Here is a 19,873-nt window from a genome sequence, read left to right as displayed (position 1 = left end):
GATATTTATATAAATTCATATTTTTATGCGCACGATTAAAAAATTGAAACTTGGATATAGACAATCGTTTTATTTATTAAATATTATAACGTGTATAATATTTTGGCTATTTTATATGTTTATGCTTATTGCGTACATTCTGTTCATTCTTGCACTTAAAAATTTTGTATAAATGCGTAAAAATCCAAAATCTACTAATAACCCACATGCAGCGATATACAATATTTTAAGAGTGCGTAAGTGTAAATTTTTAAACTAAACATGTAAGAAAGATATGAAGTGTTTATATATAGTTTACCTGAGAACATAAGCATCCACATGCTCGGTGCGACAAATGCTGATAATCTCACAACGAACGATTTTTAGTAACGATTGCCACTTCCATCTGAAATAAAATTTTATCTTTGATCAATATAAATTTATATGGAAATGAATCTTAAATATCGTTTATTAAGTATTTCCTTTTATTATCTGTCGTGTTAGTTATTTTAAAGAGTAATACGTAAAGAAATGTATATTCATAAGGAGTTGAGTATCATTCATAAACAATAATTCAATATTATTAATAATTATTCATGATTATTCAATATTCAATCGACTGCTTCTTGTGAACATTTATATAGTTAATCCATTAATTTCAACTATATATGCTCCAAAAGGTATATGCGAAAAACATTGTATAATATACGGATGATGCAATAAATACAAATACAAAATACGTACAAGGTAAATCTCGTATTCAGAAAAATAATCAATTTCACATTTTGGTGTTAAATAGAGAATAAAAATATATATATCTGAATTATTTTACGGAGTAAGCTAGCATATTACTTAATTAACATTTTATCATAGAGAATCAATTAACAATTTTGTCATTCACGGATTAGCAATACAAAAAGAAAAGGTAAAGTGCGGTATTAACCAGTTATAATTTTTATAACATGCATGAAATAGTCATAACGGTAAGAATCTGGTAATAATATCAGTTCATTTACAATTCGAATATAAATGATGCAGAAATTATAATGATGATATTTACATACGTGAGAAGATAAGGATAGCTGTGCGAATCGATGGAAATTTAATTCGTATACGAGATTAATAATAGTTAGAGAAAATTGTTAGAGGAAATTCTTAGACGGAATTCTAAGAACATGAAAAATTGTATAATTTTCCCATAATGATATTTGATATAATACGTCAATACAATATACAATGTGTCTCAACAATCGTGATACAATCGGCAATAGGGTGATTCTACGTGAAAACATAAGTCGAAAAAAATTTTTTAATATATATATTACACTTACAACTAACTCTATTGAGCCAACCAACAAATTATGATATGTATAATATGATAATGTGGGTATCATATGCGCGTGGATAACACTCAATAGTGCTTCCACTTCATGGTCGAAAGTATAGAATAAAATTTTTTAACATGATATTTTGTTTCGAGAAAATCGAGTTTGGAAATTTGTCAAGTATACTTGAACTTGGCTAATTTCAAACTGAACGGGGCTAAATAATAGAGAGGGCATGAATTTCTTGAAATAATTATTTCTTTATTCGTTTCATTTCACTCAAAATATTTTAATGTTCAAATGTTTCTATTACCGTCACATTTTACACAACTAGCATTCAAATGATAAATACTATTAAAATACATGTGCTATGCAGGTATTGAGAAATAATAAAATAGTTTTCTCCTTGAATTCTATCTTTTGATATTTTACACTTATTTCGGTTGCCCAAAAAATCAAATATTTCTATGAATCTCTTAATTATCTCTAGACATTTCAATTTATTCGAAACAATTTTTTACTTGTATCTATATTTACGTAATATTTGCATTTAGTTTATTAATTACGTCAGAATATTTAGCTTAATATGCAATGCATAAAATGCCTCTGGACAAATATGATTTCTAATCATTCTATGTCATTAAATTATAAAATGAGTAAATTAACTGTATTACAGTACAACGTATATTTTTGGATTTTTGTATATCCATACATGTGTATATTTGAGATAAACGTTTTATTATTAAATCAAAGTGAAAAATGATATCAAACATTGCATTTAACAAGCGAATATGAATAGCATGGAGCTTGGATAATATTTAAAATAAACTATTTATTTAATCCGCTATAAAATGTTACAGATGTTACAAATTTTTATTTTGTTACAAAATGTAAAGTAAAGTAATTGAAGTAACTGAATGTTGATGATGTTGCATTTTACTGAATGTGGAAGCAAGGTATATTTCTATATATGACTATTCGTTTAACTTCAAATTTACTTATATTTGTTTTCTTAAATCTGTTCCTGTTTTCAAAGACATATATCTCCCTCTTAATCTTATTTTATTTACTTAATATGTTTCAATATACATATTTATGAATGTTGTTGTGTGAAATGTGGCGATAATAGAAACGTTCGAATATTAAAATGTTAAGATGAAACAAATAAAGAGATAATTAATTTTGAGAAATTAATTGTCTTCCTGACGAAGTAAAAAGCTTTCCATAATTTACTTTATTTACAGCAAATTTGAGGAAATTAAAACTGTAATATTCTTTGTAACAATTTGTAAGTACGAAATGAAAGATTTCGTATGCAAAACAAGGAACAAAGAGTAAAACGCTCTGCATATACTGTACTGTAATATACGCTTCTGCATATTTTCCGTTTGTGCTTGCCAACACGTTTAGTTCGTCTAATTATAAAAATTTATAGTTGTTCTACTGCCTTGTGTTCTTATGCATTACTACAAGAGATAAATATATAACGTGTATAACGAAATCCTTTAATATTTCATATAAGTGTAAAATCATGTAGTAAAGCACGTCGAAAATTAATGTGATATTAATAAATACAGTAGTCGTCAAGAAGCAATGTTTGCTAACGTAGATACAAATATTAGAAATTAAAATTAATAATTAAATAATAAAAATAACAATAATAGTTATAATAATAATAATTACATTATTGTACTTGCAGAATTAATACAGATTATCGAACAAATACATGTATTGGGAAAAGATAAACTAGAAAACAACACTAGAAAAAATAAGTAGAAAAATAATTTAAAAGAATATAACGTCAATAATGACGATATATTTCTACAAACATAAAATTTATTACACAGAACTTCAAAATCTGACACTTTTATGCTTTTCAAACATTTCGAAATACAAAAAATAGATAAATGTTTAATTTTCTAATTTATAGATATAACAGCAAGTACGAGTTCATCGAATATAAAATAAACAAACATTGAAGTTTTTACTACACAATTTACCAATAAAATATTAGTTTCTTTTTAATTTATTATTTCGATCAAAATTTATTTGGAAATTTAGATTATATTAATATTTAAACTTTTATAACAACATAAAGTTAAAGTTATAAATAATTAGTTTTATTTTCTCTCTGAGGAAATTATAATGCTGCCGAGTGTTGCTGTAACGTCCTAACAAATACTCCTTCCACTTTCATTTCCTCGTAAAATAATGTATATTTTATATATTATTTATATATAAATTATATAAATTAAATAACATTCACTTTGTATTACGCTACTGCGCTTGTATGTGCTACTTACGCTAGAGCGTTTTACTCTTTTTTTTGCAACATTCATTTCTTTTTTCATGTATAAACTATTTTCACATATTTTTTATACTATTTTTTTACAAAGTGATAATAATTAACTTGAGATATTTTTCTGTTAAAGGCTTTCATAGTAGCTTCTCATTGAATGCAAAATATAAGTCTCTTAAGCTATGTACATACAGTGCGAGGCGTTTAAGTACCTGCCTCGTACCGAAATGTATCTTACGGCGAGGCTGCCTCGGAACAAGCAAACGATGGTTGGTTTTTTGGTGAGATCAAAGGTGCCTCACAGTTCCTTCGTTTGAACGTGTGTTGAAACGACTTTGTCTAAAACGTAACTGCTACTCACCCTGCGTTACGCACTCTACGTTCTACGTCTACGGTACAGCACGAGGTAACTCGAGCGAGGTAGCTACATATGAGGTGAGGCAGCCTTGCGGGTCTGTCTCATACTGTCTGTGCATAGCTGTAAACTCTTCTCATGTAGATATAGAATAACTATATACAAAACGTGCGTAATGAATGTGAGTATTATATTTATATTCACGATTATCAATAAAAGGATAACTATTATATTTTATGTTATAAAACATTTATCAATTATTTAATAGAATTTATACATACAATATGAAATTTTTTATAATTTACACGTTAAGTAATACAAAAATGCAATTATTGCATAAGTTTCGAAATTGATAATAACATTTCATATTCCTGCAATTTCTGTCTATTTCTTCTTATACACGGTTTATTAAATTGAAAATTTGAAATATTTTGATAATATTTATTTGATATAGTTTGATTCTCAATTAAGTGAAAATATATTTATATACAAATATTACATAAATTATACAAATGTATTGTAAATAACTATATAACGTGCGTTTCTCAAAAGTACTAATAAAATGTTAACAAAGTAAAAAATAAAAAGTAAAAAATAATACAATTACTATTAAGAATAATATTCTAATTATCATACTTCTTCATGTAAGTTGCATTTATTTCCTGTTAAAAATTGATCAACCAGTAGATACCACCCCATCAAGCCTATCATCGCATGTTCACTAAATTATTTAATTAAATAAATCACTATCATGCAATATATTCTAAGACAATAGACATGTATTACAAATTACATAATAATACTATATATCAAGCAATATAATTCTTCCCTAGATTAAATTTTAATTATACTTTAAAATATTACAATTTCCTGTAATAATATGATAGTACCACAATTTTCGATTATCTACCTATACTAATTGTTGTACATGATTTGTATATTCTGCATTAATGTTGAAAAAAGCTTATGTCATTATGTGTTACATTAATTTATATTCGATTTAAAAAGTTAAGAAAATGTTTATGGTCAACGTAAACATTGACACCTTCAAATTAGCGTTTTTTTCAACCAATGATTTACTCTAAATGCTAGTAAAGTACCAGAAAAAAGGAAAATCGCATCGGTGCTTATGTCTATTTATATTCAATTTAAAATAAGGAGATAAAGCGATGTATATACATATCAGAGTCTCGTAGCCTCGCTTTAAGCGGTCGGTATTACTGGAACGAGAAGAGAAGGTGGGCGCATCGATCTTCGCCAAAAAACACGACATATATATACTACTGTAAAATTCAATGTATTCAATGTAGTGCGCCGAATATTTCTCCAACAAAATCATTTTTTTTAAGTCAAACACCGACTGCGATATTCAACAATTTAATCAAAGTCAAAGAAAGTAAAAGAAGAAATGTTATAAATTAATAGTTTTCTATTTTCCTGTCCAAAATATTAACACACGTGAGAAACTAATTCTCAAATGAGTGTTAGGTTAAGCGTACTAACGATTATGACCAGAACACTATATCACAAAGTACCGGCGATATGGTCATGGTTGCCAGGCCGGTTTTATTTTATCAAAACATTTATTTCAAATAAAATTATATGTCATTGATCAATTTTTAATATTTATAATACCTCGAATGGCATTACGCTTTCGTAAATAAATTGACGTTCGAATATAACTAAAAATTTGAATATTTTTATTAAACCGTATTATACAAAATTGATATTACGTGGAATATAATAAGTTACGATGAAATTTTACATAAAATTATATGATTAAATTTAAAAGATTACTACGACTAGAGGAAACAGTTGATTAAAAATGAGAGAGATAGCATGTTTCAACTCACTGAGGAATCTGCCTAAGATCGCCCTGCTTTCTGTTTATGCTGCTGCTGCTTGTGAACCAAATCTCAAGGAGTTTCTCCACTCCTTCGAAAAATTGCACACTATCGGTGCTGTTGTTTTTGGTGGCTGCCATCCTTTGGAGGCACAAAATTTTATTCACAACTACGATATATGTGAAAACAAACAAAATTTCCTTCTTGAGTTTGTGTTTCGCTCCAAATGTATGATAAACGAACAGTCTCACCGAACTTTGCTTTACTACTGAGAACAAGTGATCGAGTAATCATATTGGCGGTGGTTTCTATCTCTCTCACTCTCGTTTGCGTGCGCAATATGGTAGTTCCCATCTTTTTCCTACTCCTTTGTACGATGCTCTTTCTTACCTACTATCTCTATTGGATGCGTATATCCACCGTTCTGCCAATCACAAACTACTTTTTGGCGCATGCGCATCAACCGATTATATTTAAAATATATCTCTATTCATTCTTCTATTTGCAACACATAAAATTTGAATTTATTATATATTATATATATATATTACATATATATATGTATTACACTTTTACTTATATAAACACTGCGATAAGTATTTCGATACTTAATACAGTCCAGTCAAAACATTGATATTTTTATTAAACTTTCAACATTATGATAGAAGAACGTTTCTCTACTGTTAATTCTTTATTTCTTGCCATAATTGGGATTCAATATTCTATATTATGTATATTATATATTATATCTATATTATGTATATTCTATATTATATATTCTGCTAAATTGAAACTAAAAAAGGCATACATATACCTGCATCAATCAAGTATTGTATCTATCATTAATAAATACAAAATTTATATAAACTTTTAGAATGTGATTAGAGGGACATATTTCAATCGATTTAGGTTCTCAAGATTGAATAGATACATTTAAAGTCATTTAAATTAAATATTTCCTTAGAAGCAATTTTCACCTTCAATTACTGCTTTTTAATTTATGCTAATTAATACTAACTATTACCAATATCTATTAACTATGCTTGAGATAAGATCACAGATAAAAATTAGATTAGAAAGCTTTATTTGAAGTGCATTTTATATATTTGCAATAATTTTAAAATGTCCAAATACTTATGTATGATAGTGTATATATAAAAGTGCAAGTATTTCACAAAAAATAAAATATATTAATAATTTCTAATTCTATTAATTTTAAGAATTATATAGTCCGATAACTGTTTTTTATATAAATTCCGCTTGATTGTAAAATGTAATAAAAATTCATTTTACACTGTATATATTTCATTATCAATATCTAATTTTATTTATCCAACTTATTTATTTGTTCATTTAACTGACCAACAATCAATAATAGGCAAAAGGAGGAAATATAAAATTATTATATTACATACATTTTATACTACACATTTTAAAAAGAATGATTCTGTTTGAAAGATTTTTTTACAATATAATTTTTTCTGATTTATTTTATTGTTTGTTTATTTGTTTTTATTTGTCTTATCTTCTTTTTTTTATTTATTTTCTTAGGAATAAATTTTCGATTCCTTTTATCACCTGCTTTAACTAAAACATCTTCAGTCATTGGTTCAATAATCCTCCCCATACTTGTTTTAATAGGGGGATCAATTAGTTTTCTGTGAGAATTTTCAGACACAAAATTTCTTCCAATTGGCATTCTGATGCTAGCTTCATAATCATTAACGCTTGAAAATGGATATGGCAATTCATTAACCTGATGTTCCTTTATTTTAGGATTATCTTCTTCAAATATTATCACATCATCTTTATTTTCATCTTTTCGAGGTAAATCTTTAGGTACCTTTAAAATAAAACGTCTCTTTTTGCGTCCTGAAATTTTAATATTTTTTCCACCCCAACTTCCCCATCCAGGTAAAGTTAAATCGATATCCTGAGGTTGACACTTTTTCACCTGTACATAGATTTGATATTATAATTTATGGAAGATTCTGGATAAAATACCATAATATCAATTTTTTTAACTTACCTCTTCTTCTTTTTCTCTCCTAAACTCTTCTATGACATCATCATCTGCAAATGCTTCACTTACTACATTACGTTTTTTTTCTTCATCTTCACTGTCATCTAAAACATCATTACCTCCGGTAATATCATTTGGGACATCTGTATGTAGATGCTTAGGTTTCACGTTTATGTATTTATTTGGATCTATTTCTGCTTTAGAAGAAGTATTTGATTTATCTATAGATAAAGTGTTATCATGTCTTATTTTTTTAACTTTTTCTAATGCAGTATCCGCTTCTGAATTATTTTTGTCAACACTTTCATCTAAACCTAAATCTAAAGTAGGTTTTTGTTTTTTCTCTTGCATTTCAAGGCCATCGAAATTATCTTCTTCAAATTCAATGTTTCTAGATTTTCTTTTCTTCTTAACTTTTACTTTGTCATAATTCTGAGTAACACGTTCAAGTTTCAATTTAATCTGATCTTGAATCTTTTCTTCCATAAAATCAAATATTTTAGTTATTTTTTCACTATTTGTTATATTAGATGTCAAAGAATTAATGACGCTTTCCACATTAGTATTTTCTATAGATTCCACTATCCAACTAGATGTGGCTATAACGTTATTTGAATTTATTTTATTAGATTTTTTATTGCTATCTAATATGCTCTTTTGTGTAATTTTGTTATGTGAATTATTCATTGTATTTTCAACATTAAATTCTGTTATTGTTAAATTTTCATTGTGACTGTCAATTTCAAGTGATTGCTTATTATTACTATTGTTATCTGAAAAAGAAATATTCATTAATAAAATTTGTAGCTTCTACTTATTAGAATTACATCTGCAAACATACCTTTCAAACTAGTATCTGCTAATGAAATCGTCTGCTCACTAAAATTTACAACTTCTTGTATCTTTTCATTGTTTCGAGTTTCAGGAAAGTCTATACCAACGTCAGTATCTTTGCCTGTGTAATAGATTTTAATAATAAAAAATACAGATTTTTGATAATTCTATCACTTATATTATTGATAATACTATCACATTTGTAAACATACCATTTAAAATACCATTAGGTTGTGTATCCTTTAATGAATTATCCGTTTGTTTATTTTCTAATTTATTTTCTAACTTCTTATTTTGATCATCCCAATATTTACGATAACTTTTAACAAATTCATTGATTTCTGATTCAGTTTTGATATTCCCTACCCAAGGATTTTCTTTATCATTAACTAAAGGCTTTTGTACAAATGTATCATCACCTGCATCTTCTTCTTCACTATCATTTGATTTTCTTAATTTCTGAGTTAATTCTCGACCAACTGATAATTGTTGTGCAAGTTCTTGTCGAGCCTAATAACATTAAGAGTAAGTTATTAATACTATATTATATTGAAGAAAAAATACATTTTTATATATATAAAAGATAATATTCACAAAAACATATAGTTTGTCCTCAATAATTTTAAGAAAATAAATATTTACAATTATATTATTATTTAATAAACAATAAAAGATAGTTATATCAACATTGTGTTAAATCCAAAATCAATTAATATTTAATCTTTTTAAATACACTATTCTATTCTATGTATATTAACTAATTAACAGTTTTACAGTATATGCTATACTTACTTCTTTATCATATTTTGCCATAATTTGCTTAGATTTAGCCCACTTCCCTGTATTTTTATGCCTTAGTGTCATTCGCTCTTCTGCTCTAGTTCTATCTAGTTGTTCAAGTTTTTCCAATGCAGCTTCTGGATTAGTTTTCTGCAATTCTTCAAACTCTCTCAATTGCAATTTTATTTTTTCTTTTCTTTGAATACGATGAAATTTTTTACTTTTAATTTTATTTTGGCGATGAGCCTTTGCTTCTCTATAAGACTAAAAAAAAAGAAAGAAGAATTAAATATATGTACTACATATAAACAATAGCTAAATTATTTTAACATTAGCACTTTAGTACTCTAGCACAAACCTGTTGTGCTCTGATTCTAGCAGCTTCTTTTCTTTTCATAATAACTTCCTTCAATGTTAAAGAAAATTCATCATGTTTTTGTTCAAGGTTCTCTTTCTGTGGTTCTAGTGCAGCAAGTTCTTTCTCTAAATCTGATTGAAGTCTAAATCTTTTAACAAATTCCGTAGATGGCTCAAATTGCATTGATGACTGATTTAAAGGAAAATGAAGCGATTCTGCTGTCCTGTTCCTTGTTATTACAGCGTTCCATTTTTTTAATTCTTGTTTTGTATTTTTAAAACCAACTATTCTCTTTATCTAAAATATAAATAACAATAACTATATTTAAACAGTTATATACATATTATTTATGAATATTTGACATAATAAAGTAGTTCTTACCCTGTCTGCTGCTGGTTTTTCCAATGGTTTTGGTAAAACTTGAACTTTTTTCCTTATAGCTTGTAAATTTCTGATAATTTCATGATGATGACCTTTTTTCCCTAAAGTTCTAGCTAAATCGTATACATGAACCGCATCTTGATCAGATACTCCACTTTTTACCAAATGAAATTCTGATACTTCTAACGTAGGTTCACTTCGTTCTGCCTTTTTTACTCTATGAAAAATTTAAGGACATATTTCAGAAATGTATTAAATGTTATCTCATTTTATATTGTATTATATTTATATTAATATAAAATACTTATTTTTTTATACCTTCATATATCTTTTTCCATCAAAAATAATAGAAATTATGTATTATAATTATTATATATTAACTTTATTCATAAATGCATACCTTTGGCCTTTATCAAGCTGTGATACAGCTTCAAGAAGTTTATTATGAGACTCTGATACATCTTTATCGGTATCATCTAAATCTTCCAAATAATTTGTCGACAAATCCATATTTAACCACACCGCATGCTTTACTCTTTACGAAGCATCATATGTGTAGATTGTGTGTGTTCATAAAAGAAACAGAGATTATATATATAGGTAGAAATAAGACATTATTTCTTTATACTACTATGTGCTGTTACAATGGTAAACCAATAATATATTAATACTCTAGCTAACATACCAACCAGAAAAAACTTTAGAACTTGCAGTCAATTCCCTAGTATAATTATGCTGTCCCACGAGCGTGTGCTGACCATCTATTAAGTACTTATCTTTTCATATGTTTAGGTTGACATAAGCAATTGGAAAATGTTATAACCTCTAAAGCCTCTTTCATTAAAAGTCGAGAAATAACATTTTACGCTATATTTTGATTAATATCCGATAAAATATATTGCGAAATATGAAATTTATCCTATTGAAAATATAAAATGAATTTACTTATAATATCAACTGTAAGTTGCCTTTTAGAATATATTTTCCCATCTTTAATAAAATATGTAAGTATCTGGACATTGTTTACATATTACATTTGTTAATTACATTTGTTGTAAATTGTCATTCGTTTGCAGATTACATCTCGTTTATATACAGTAAACAAACATGATATAGAATTACGAAATGATTTAATTAATTTGAAGCAAGAAATGATTGGGATATCTATAGTAGATGAATTTTCAAAATATGCAAAACTTCAGCGTAAATATAATAAATTAGAAAGTACATTAAAAGAAAAAGGTAAAATAATGGTACAATTAATACAATTATTAAGAAATAAATTAGATTTATATTTTATAATTTTTTTATGCAATAATTTAAGTTAACAATTAAAAATCTTTAATTTATAATTATTTGAATACAAAAACAAATAAAAATAGTTACATCTCATCGAATTTCTGTTCTGTATAAATTTTGCATTTGTTTGCGCTATTTATTGTCAAGTTCATTTTATAAAACACTTTTAATCGTAATGTACTTATTATTTAGCAAATGAAAGACTGTCTTCCAGAATGAAGGTACAAATATCTGTAACATATGGTTTTCGTATATTAAACGTAAGTGTTTGCTTATATTTATTATAATATAACATACTTAGTAATTCATAACATATTTTCAGGGTTTATTAATGTTGATTCTGCTGTGTCTATACAGAAATAAACCTGTAATAATTTTGCCAAAAGGCATGCTATGGCCAATACAAAGTTTATTAAGCTGGCCTTGTTATCATGAAGATTCAATTTCTTTGCTTATGTGGTTAATAATTGCAAGATTAGTTGTAGCTACCTATAAAAGAAATGATATAACATAATATCATCTGTAGTACTATATAAAAATTAGATGTTATAAGATGACAAAATAAAAATTTTTCACATAAATTATTATTCGCTGTGCATAAGCATACATGACAAACAATTTAGCTCTCAAGCTGTCAATGTATAGATAGAAACAACTTTAAAAATGTACATACAATTTTTACTTCTTCCTTAATGTGCTGTATGAATAATTGTACAATGTTCACTAAATATATCGTGTTTGTTAAAACATTTAAATAAATGTCATATTTTAAAATAGATTCTATTATAGCGTTGGGACTGTAAAATATTTGATTAGGATGTTACTTTTTAGAAATTTCTAAGGTCGCTAAAGATGAAAATGAAGCTCGTTTTTCACGAAAATAAGGCCTAAAAATTTTCGATCAACTTGTTGGCGTTCTCATGGATTTTGATGAAACGTTTTTTAAAATTTGGTGTTCTTAATACTGTACGGCTTACTCTGTATGCATCTGAAGTAGTAAATTAGGTTTAGGTTACCTTTTATTTTCCGGTTGTCTCACAGCAACTGTTTACGTGGATTTCTAAAGTTCTGCCCTTTGTCAGACAAATGTTCATCAGGATAAATTTTTTAAATCATTCATATACGCGGAAAATAACCAGTATTCTCGGTTTTAGCGATTCAAAATACTCCCGAAATGATACATTCCAACCACAAATTTTACAATCCGAATACTATAGTAAATCCTTAATCTATTTTAGTAAATTATGAATATAGTATTTATTTTAAATAAGGATAACAATAAATTTTACAAAAATAATAGCAAAAAAGTGACTGTATTTCGTGAAAGCTTAAGTAAAGTACATAATATGTAATAATGAAATATATCTGTATATAACTATTAATAAGTAATAATTTCTTGTTTTAACAAAATTTCATTATATGTATATGACAATTAATACATCTATATTCCATATAATGTAGCAACGTTTTATTCATATGTAGAGTATTCAAGAAACATTATTTTATAAAGCTTAAAAAAAGTATTAATTTTTGTTATTATTACTATAGTTAAATATTTACCGTTTAATCATCAGTATTCTTACGATTTTAAGTTAACTTCTTTTCTGATATCAATTTGCATCTTTTTTAATGATTTTATGCTTTAACATTGCGACACATATGATACCCAAATATTACACATATAAATTGTATCATAGAAGAAATTCTATAATGCGAAGGCTAAATTTATTTCTTTTTTTCCTTTTTTCTTTTTTTTCCCTTTTTTTAAACTAAAAAGCTGAATTGTATATCTTTTACTTTATTACTGGACAAAGAACAAAAATGTTGTCCATAACATATTGTTAATAACAAATTGAAAAATCTCGTGACATTTTGAGCACCAATAGTAAATAATAATGTTCAAATTATTATAAAATGTAGCACAAGATTATTATGCTTTACTTTATCACATTCATATAAATATCAATTGAAAATATATTATACATGACATATGTTACAAAATGGTAAATTTTGTGATTAAAGAGCAAAATATACTAATTTAATATTTGACTAACACACAAATATCGTCAAAAAAAGAAAACAATATTTATATATTATTGTTTTAAAATGGAACAAATATTACATGCATGAAATAATGGCATGTCTGACAAATCGAATTAAATAATTATTATTTGAAAAATAGAAATATGCAATTAATACTTGGAACATTGCTAACACAATAAAATATTTGAAACATATTTGATAATAATAATCTTTTCATTTTAAATATGATTGCATTTAAATGCAACAATGTCATGTAGATGTTATTTCACAATATTAGTTTCGTCGATTTGAAACACAGCATACAAATGCTTACGTATGAAATACTCACATTATGTGATTGTATACAAAATATTAAACCAATCATATTTAAAATAATACAAAGTCCAATATTCTTTGGAAAAAAGAATTTAAAAAGTTTCCATTTTATAACTTTATTTATTCTTTTTTTTTTCGTTAACTGTCTTTTTTTAATCATAATTGCATATTTTTTAAGGCATATTAATTTTAAATATATTATCGCTCTTCTAGTTTCATTATAAGTATTAATCATACGAAATTATGATTGTGCAACTTGAACAAAATTATATTATTATCTATTATATTATGCCATATAATGTTACAAAAAAATTAACATTATAAGAAAAAAATATTAAAATTTAAATAAGTTACATAGTAACCATTACAGAAGTATTTATTTCTATTACCTAAGTACTTAAATTAAAAAATATTCCTCTTGTATTACTATTTCAAAGATTTAAAAAAGAAGCATTGAGTTAATAATAATAATAAAATACACACAAAGGAAATTAGAAGAGCGATTTTTCCTTTAATTTTCATTTTGTTAGTCTATTTGAAGCAGCTCAGAATTTCATATGTGATTTATATTAATATTTTTTTTTTATATAAATACTATTTTATGTTTCAAGAAAGATTTAAGCGATTTGATATCAAGTATAGAGCAATTTATAGACTATTTATTTTTATGAATATTCTGTAATTAATTCATGCGCGCTATACTATGATTGTAAAATGAAATGATTAAAATATTGAAAACTGAAACTCTTTTTAAAATAACTTTTGAGTATGTCATACAATCACATAGCAAAAATGCATCAACAAAAAAGTACTTTATACGAATACACGATGAAATATTTGTTATTAGATGAATTCAACTGACTTATGTTTTAGTAATATCCATTGGTGACCCGCTAGTTGCGTTTGTAGCTGTGTTAGCGGCAATTGGCGGACCACTTGGACTTACAATAGTTGGTGGAATTGCAGGTTTAATAAATCTATCTGATGTGCGTCTATTGGATGATGTTACAATGTGACCCTGTTTCAATATAATATAATATTTCAGATTAATGTCATTTTTAAATGTTTCATACACATAAATTACATTTATACATTACTTAGTACTATTTGATTATTTGACTAATTAACCACTATAAAATGTAACTTACAGTGGAAGGTGGTGATGAACTTGCAAATGGAATTGTAGTAGGTTGACCACAAGCATAACATCGATTTGTGTTGAATCCCTCTCTGGTTGATGAACCTATTCACAAATAATATTGATATGTTAATAAAATAAATTTATACAAATAATAAATATGGGATCACGTAATATTGAAACATAAAAGTCGAAAATTTACTTTATTTTTATATAAAACAAGGATATTATACCTGGACTTAGTGGTCTAGAGGAACTAGGTGAAGGATTGTACGGCACTGGGCTAGAAACAGTACGATTTCTTATATTTCCACCAGACATCACAATTTCATTGTAGTGCCGTTCTTCTTCCATTTCCAAACTAACAAATAGATGAATTTGTAATAAAACTAAAACATTTGTACAATCTATATAGTATTATTTACCTGGACTCTGACTCGGAAAGATGTCTACATAAAGCTTCGCGACGTTCTACTTCCAGCTGTAATTTTCTTTGAAGTCTTAAATTTTCTTCACGAATTTGTTTCTCTTCGTTTACATATCGTTGCATCTTCTCTGTATCTAATACAAAAATACAAACAGATCCAACAATGTTAGTTAACAAAAACAAAAAAATTAAATGATTTTAGTATTACTAATTAATTCACAACATTATTACAAACTTAATGATTTCATATATGATATCTATTATCATTTCAAATATGTATATATGCATAATTACTTTATATTATGAATTATTTCCTTTAATTACAATTATTATTCTATTACAATCTTTCTTTTCTATTCTCTCTTAATTCTTTTTTTTTAGTTTGCTACTTCTAATTTTGTATTTATTAATATCTTAAGCACTGTATAAGAGAATTGCAAGGTTCTAATTATCTATAATACAGTATTGCTGTTACAGCATAATATTATATTAAACGTGAAGCTAATAACAAAATATAAATACATCAATCAAATTATTTCGTGTCACTATTTTTACTTTTCTTTCCAATAATCAAATTAATTTATGTAATTCTAGATGTAATAAAAATATTATATTTATAAAAACTTATTTTAAAATATATTTGTTACTACAAATAAATCTAATTATATGATAAAAATTCTTACGTTCTTGTTGTGAGATGAACAAAGTATGTCTTAGTCTGGCTACTTCACTCCTTAGAGTTTGAATATGTGCACTTAAACTAGTAGCAGTATCACCATTATTGATTTCTCTTGGTGAAGCAGGATCTGATACAGGTTGATCTAATTTTATTTGCAGCATTCGCTTCTCTGCTTCCAATTTATCCATTCTTTTCCATAATTTATTTACTAATGCTTCTTGCTCCTGTTCAAGTGTGTTTTCCAGTTCTACTTTTTCTCTACGCAACTGCTCTAGATTACTTTGTTTCGCAAGTGTCTCAGCTTCAAGTTTTTCTATTTTCCTCATTAATTTGTTTACAAGACATTCTTGTTCTTGTTCTAAAGTTTGTTCTAATCGACATTTTTCTTGGCGCAATTGATTCAATTTTCTTGACAAATCATTAGTTAAACATTCTTCTTCTTGTTCATAATGATGCGCCAATGTTTCTTTCTCTTTCTTAAGTGCTTGGATTTTTTTTAATAACGTATTACTTATAAATTCCTCCTCCTGCTCAGCTTTAGCTTGCTATAATATCCAATAAAAAAAGATCAAAATGCCAATAGAAAATGTGCATAATTAAAGATTGAAAATTGTTATCAAATTCCATCAACTATAACAAAGTTATTATGAAGTTCAATAGTTGAATAATTCATTTTAAACCTCTCTAATTTGAAAAATATATTTGTAATTATGATTTTATAAACAATTTCGTTAATGTATTAACTATGCAAATATTACTTCTATTATCCAATTATTAGATTTCAAACAAATAATATAAATAATATAAAAACAACAAATATTGTTTAAATACATAAATTAAAAATAATTTATAACTTTTTTTAATGCAGAAGTAGTTTATTTTATAATCAAGAAATCATTTTACTCTAAGAAAAGACTTTTATATCTAATTTTTATTATAGTAGTAAAATTATATAAAGCTGAAATCATTTTATAGATTTAAATTTTATATGCATTTTAATACATCGAATACAAAAAATTATGAGAAACTATACAGAAACAGAAGATTGGAACAAAATCATACAAAATGAATGTATGAAAAATTATGACTACATAAAATAGATTATAAAATGAAATAATACTATATAAAAAACAGTTTATATTGAGAAAATGTTTCTAATTTAACCTAAAATTAAATATTTTGAGTATCCAAAAGTAAAATATATATTTTCAAAAAATATTCTGTACTAAATAACATATGTAATTATCAAATTAATAGACATTATTTATTTAGCAAAAATATAGAAGAAACTTACTATAATGACAGAGGCTTGCCGAAGACCACGATTCTCTTCTTGTAACGCTTTTACTCTTAATTTATATGTTTCTAGCTCGACTTTAAGAACACGATTATGCTGTTGTAACGACTCAATCCTTTTTTGAAGTTGTTCTCTAGTTACAGGAGACGGTGGCATCATTATCGGACCTCCGTCGATCGAGCTTGAGTCGCTTTCAGATGCGCTATCACGGTCAGCCATTTTTCTTAGACAAAAATTTCTTTAAAAACAACTTACAATCCTTTCTTTTTCATCGCACCTTCAAATAAATACATATAATATGTTTCTCTTAAGACGCAAGTATTTAGATTTTTGTTAAAACCTCATTACTTTGCATGAAAAATAACGTAATATTATAACGTTCTACCACGACATGTGCTCTACAGTAAAACGAATCAGCTGTTTCGCTGTTTGATTCTCCATGAATTATGTACTTGCAAAGAAGATGTCAAGTATATTTTGGAACTGTAATTCCCCAGAGCTTAAAGAATTTATTTGTTACATTCTTGGCATATTTAAATAACATACTAATCTTTTAAATAATAGGAAAATTAAGTTAGGGAATTGTTGTAACTCTAAGTGATTAATCAATTATAAACTATATAGATTTATAGTAAATATTTATTATTATTTCATTATATTTTTATTACATTTAAATTTATATCTATTACAATTTTGAATGTGTATAGGCAATTTAACTATCTTATTTCTACCGCAATTCTAGTTAACAAAAGATTTATAATAAATATATGAATTCTAGGTAATATATATCTGTATGTACAACACACGTGTATGTATCGTAACAAGTATATGATTATAAAGCGAGTCAGGTTAGTATTATCCGTGATATTATCGCATAACTTGAAATTCTAACCATGTTAAACATCTAGCTTGAGACTGAGAATAAAGGATAAGTATTTTTTAGCTTGACTTTTGTTATAGTTTATTTACCTTATAAAATTTTTATGGTGTATGTACATAAGGAAAAATTATAACCTCCTTAGATAAATATGGATGCAGATTTTGAAGAACTATCGCATGACATAGATCTTATTGCAAAAGTTAAACAATACCGTGATGCAACGACGAAAATTCAAGATACAATTAAATATGCTACAAATCCAGCAGTATATGAAAAACTTTCTGATACAGATAAAATACAGTATAATCTATTGATGTCTTACTGCCTAAATAGTGTGTTTTGGATGTATTTGCGTGCAGAAGGTAAAGTACTAATAAAAGCAGTATAATTGTACAATAATTTCAAATAAAATAAATTATTGTATGATTTTTATTGTATTCATTTTATATGTATCTAATTAGGAATTGACCCAGCAAAGCATCAAATAAAGTCAGAAAATGACCGTTTAAAGAGGTCTATGACACGTGCAAAACAAATTAATGACAAGAACACATTTATGCCTCGTGTAAACAAGGATGCAGCACAAAGATTTGTTAGGAATGGGTTGTGGGAAATAAAGAATAAAAAAAAATGATATGAAAATAATGGATGTAATATTGTGTGTAAATAAATTTGTTTTATAAATTAAGTAGTGACCTAAATGTATAAACAAAAATATATTAAACATGATGTTATGTATAATGCTGAATCTATTTTATTCAATAGTTTATATTTTCTTAATAAGTTAAGTCTGACAAATTAATTGTATAAAAAATTATATAAATAATACTTTTACATAGACAAATAATTAAGTTTTGTGCATGTGTCCTTTAAAGAAAAAAAAAGTAACTTTATCTCATACTTGTTTACTAAAGTGACTGTTTATATCCTTGTGACCTATGAATAGGAGGTATAACACAAACAGTATTATAGCAGCAAGACATATAAAAGACAGAAATTTACTTTCAATAATAAATGCTTTTATATGTCTATTTTCATTATACAGGGTGATTGGTAACTGGTGGTACAAGCGGAAAGGGGGTGATTTTACGCGAAAAAAGAAATCGAAAATATAGAATAAACATTTTTCGTTCGAGGCTTTGTTTTCGAGAAAATCGACTTTGAATTTTGGCTCGGTACGCGTGCACTTTATCGCGTCTCGTTATAACGGATCTCACTGTAGATCGTTGTCTCGATGGAAAAATTAAAAAAAAATTAAAAAAAAATTCTTATTCTATATTTTCGACTTCTTTTTTCGCGTAGAATCACCCCTTTTCCGCTTGTACCACCAGTTACCAACCACCCTGTGGAATAATATATAGAAAGGAAATAATATATAGAATATAATATAAGGAATATATAATATAAGGAATAAATATATAGAAATATATTATAACCATAATAAAATTAAAGAGGTAATAGAATGGAGAAAATAATATCTAATACATTTTCCAAGATGATAAAAATTGCAATAAAAATGAAAATACTTGTACATAAGATTTATGTGTTTCAACTATAGTTATATATATATATTGTATATATAGAGATATATTATCTTTAAAAGATAAAAATGATGCT

General features: G+C 26.1%; 5 protein-coding genes across 7 annotated transcripts in view; 2 read left to right on the top strand and 3 right to left on the bottom strand.

Moving 5' to 3' along the window:
- Nucleotides 1-6,129, bottom strand: part of LOC117211448 (S-adenosylmethionine decarboxylase proenzyme) — a 29,370-nt gene extending 23,241 nt beyond the window's left edge. Inside the window, exons 1-2 of the mRNA XM_033455325.1 lie at nt 5,812-6,129; nt 299-385 (exon numbers count right to left, since the gene is read on the bottom strand). Coding sequence (XP_033311216.1) covers nt 299-385; nt 5,812-5,942 — 218 coding nt within the window. The 5' untranslated portion in view covers nt 5,943-6,129. The remainder of the gene's footprint in view (nt 1-298; nt 386-5,811) is intronic.
- A 998-nt stretch (nt 6,130-7,127) lies between these two features.
- LOC117211437 (U3 small nucleolar RNA-associated protein 14 homolog A) lies at nt 7,128-10,765 on the bottom strand. Its single transcript, XM_033455293.1, has 8 exons — nt 10,579-10,765; nt 10,179-10,395; nt 9,798-10,094; nt 9,452-9,703; nt 8,872-9,169; nt 8,667-8,780; nt 7,832-8,598; nt 7,128-7,756 (listed from the first exon to the last, which is right to left on the bottom strand). The coding sequence occupies exons 1-8, from the start codon at nt 10,686-10,688 to the stop codon at nt 7,289-7,291; spliced, it is 2,523 nt and encodes an 840-aa protein (XP_033311184.1). The 5' UTR covers nt 10,689-10,765; the 3' UTR covers nt 7,128-7,288.
- Nucleotides 10,766-10,807: 42 nt separating this feature from the next.
- On the top strand, nt 10,808-12,255 carry LOC117211440 (tail-anchored protein insertion receptor WRB-like). 2 transcript variants are annotated; one of them, XM_033455301.1, is made up of 5 exons: nt 10,808-10,826; nt 10,971-11,182; nt 11,255-11,420; nt 11,670-11,737; nt 11,800-12,255. In XM_033455301.1, exons 2-5 carry the CDS (start codon nt 11,114-11,116, stop codon nt 11,989-11,991), a joined length of 495 nt encoding a protein of 164 aa, XP_033311192.1. In that variant the 5' UTR covers nt 10,808-10,826; nt 10,971-11,113; the 3' UTR covers nt 11,992-12,255. The 2 variants fall into 2 exon arrangements, with proteins under 2 accessions (XP_033311192.1, XP_033311190.1); XM_033455299.1 differs by lacking the exon at nt 10,808-10,826 and having other exon boundaries at nt 10,853-11,182.
- Nucleotides 12,256-14,419: 2,164 nt separating this feature from the next.
- On the bottom strand, nt 14,420-17,819 carry LOC117211439 (coiled-coil domain-containing protein 6). Its single transcript, XM_033455298.1, has 7 exons — nt 17,725-17,819; nt 17,374-17,653; nt 16,084-16,624; nt 15,399-15,534; nt 15,207-15,334; nt 14,984-15,078; nt 14,420-14,853 (listed from the first exon to the last, which is right to left on the bottom strand). Exons 2-7 carry the CDS (start codon nt 17,593-17,595, stop codon nt 14,698-14,700), a joined length of 1,278 nt encoding a protein of 425 aa, XP_033311189.1. The 5' UTR covers nt 17,596-17,653; nt 17,725-17,819; the 3' UTR covers nt 14,420-14,697.
- Nucleotides 17,820-18,148: 329 nt separating this feature from the next.
- On the top strand, nt 18,149-18,991 carry LOC117211441 (nuclear nucleic acid-binding protein C1D-like). 2 transcript variants are annotated; one of them, XM_033455303.1, is made up of 3 exons: nt 18,149-18,224; nt 18,399-18,618; nt 18,718-18,991. In XM_033455303.1, exons 2-3 carry the CDS (start codon nt 18,405-18,407, stop codon nt 18,888-18,890), a joined length of 387 nt encoding a protein of 128 aa, XP_033311194.1. In that variant the 5' UTR covers nt 18,149-18,224; nt 18,399-18,404; the 3' UTR covers nt 18,891-18,991. The 2 variants fall into 2 exon arrangements, with proteins under 2 accessions (XP_033311194.1, XP_033311193.1); XM_033455302.1 differs by having other exon boundaries at nt 18,206-18,224; nt 18,337-18,618.
- Nucleotides 18,992-19,873: the final 882 nt, after the last annotated feature.

This window comes from Bombus bifarius, unplaced genomic scaffold, assembly GCF_011952205.1.
Source record: "Bombus bifarius isolate JDL3187 unplaced genomic scaffold, Bbif_JDL3187 scf7180000008233, whole genome shotgun sequence".
Taxonomy (NCBI): domain Eukaryota; kingdom Metazoa; phylum Arthropoda; class Insecta; order Hymenoptera; family Apidae; genus Bombus; species Bombus bifarius.
This window is presented reverse-complemented; position numbering and strand designations above follow the sequence as displayed.

Coding starts and splice junctions, on each gene's coding strand:
- LOC117211437 (XM_033455293.1), bottom strand. CDS start 10,688: ATGGATTTGTCGACAAATTATTTGGAAGATTTAGATGATACCGATAAA. Junction 8,781..8,871: donor ACCTAATGGTATTTTAAATG/GTATGTTTACAA, acceptor TCTATTACACAG/GCAAAGATACTGACGTTGGT. Junction 7,757..7,831: donor GGAGAGAAAAAGAAGAAGAG/GTAAGTTAAAAA, acceptor ATCTATGTACAG/GTGAAAAAGTGTCAACCTCA.
- LOC117211440 (XM_033455301.1), top strand. CDS start 11,114: ATGAATTTACTTATAATATCAACTGTAAGTTGCCTTTTAGAATATATT. Junction 11,183..11,254: donor TCCCATCTTTAATAAAATAT/GTAAGTATCTGG, acceptor ATTCGTTTGCAG/ATTACATCTCGTTTATATAC. Junction 11,738..11,799: donor ATGGTTTTCGTATATTAAAC/GTAAGTGTTTGC, acceptor ACATATTTTCAG/GGTTTATTAATGTTGATTCT.
- LOC117211439 (XM_033455298.1), bottom strand. CDS start 17,595: ATGGCTGACCGTGATAGCGCATCTGAAAGCGACTCAAGCTCGATCGAC. Junction 16,625..17,373: donor GGCAAGCCTCTGTCATTATA/GTAAGTTTCTTC, acceptor TGGATATTATAG/CAAGCTAAAGCTGAGCAGGA. Junction 15,335..15,398: donor CTTTCCGAGTCAGAGTCCAG/GTAAATAATACT, acceptor TCTATTTGTTAG/TTTGGAAATGGAAGAAGAAC.
- LOC117211441 (XM_033455303.1), top strand. CDS start 18,405: ATGGATGCAGATTTTGAAGAACTATCGCATGACATAGATCTTATTGCA. Junction 18,619..18,717: donor GATGTATTTGCGTGCAGAAG/GTAAAGTACTAA, acceptor GTATCTAATTAG/GAATTGACCCAGCAAAGCAT.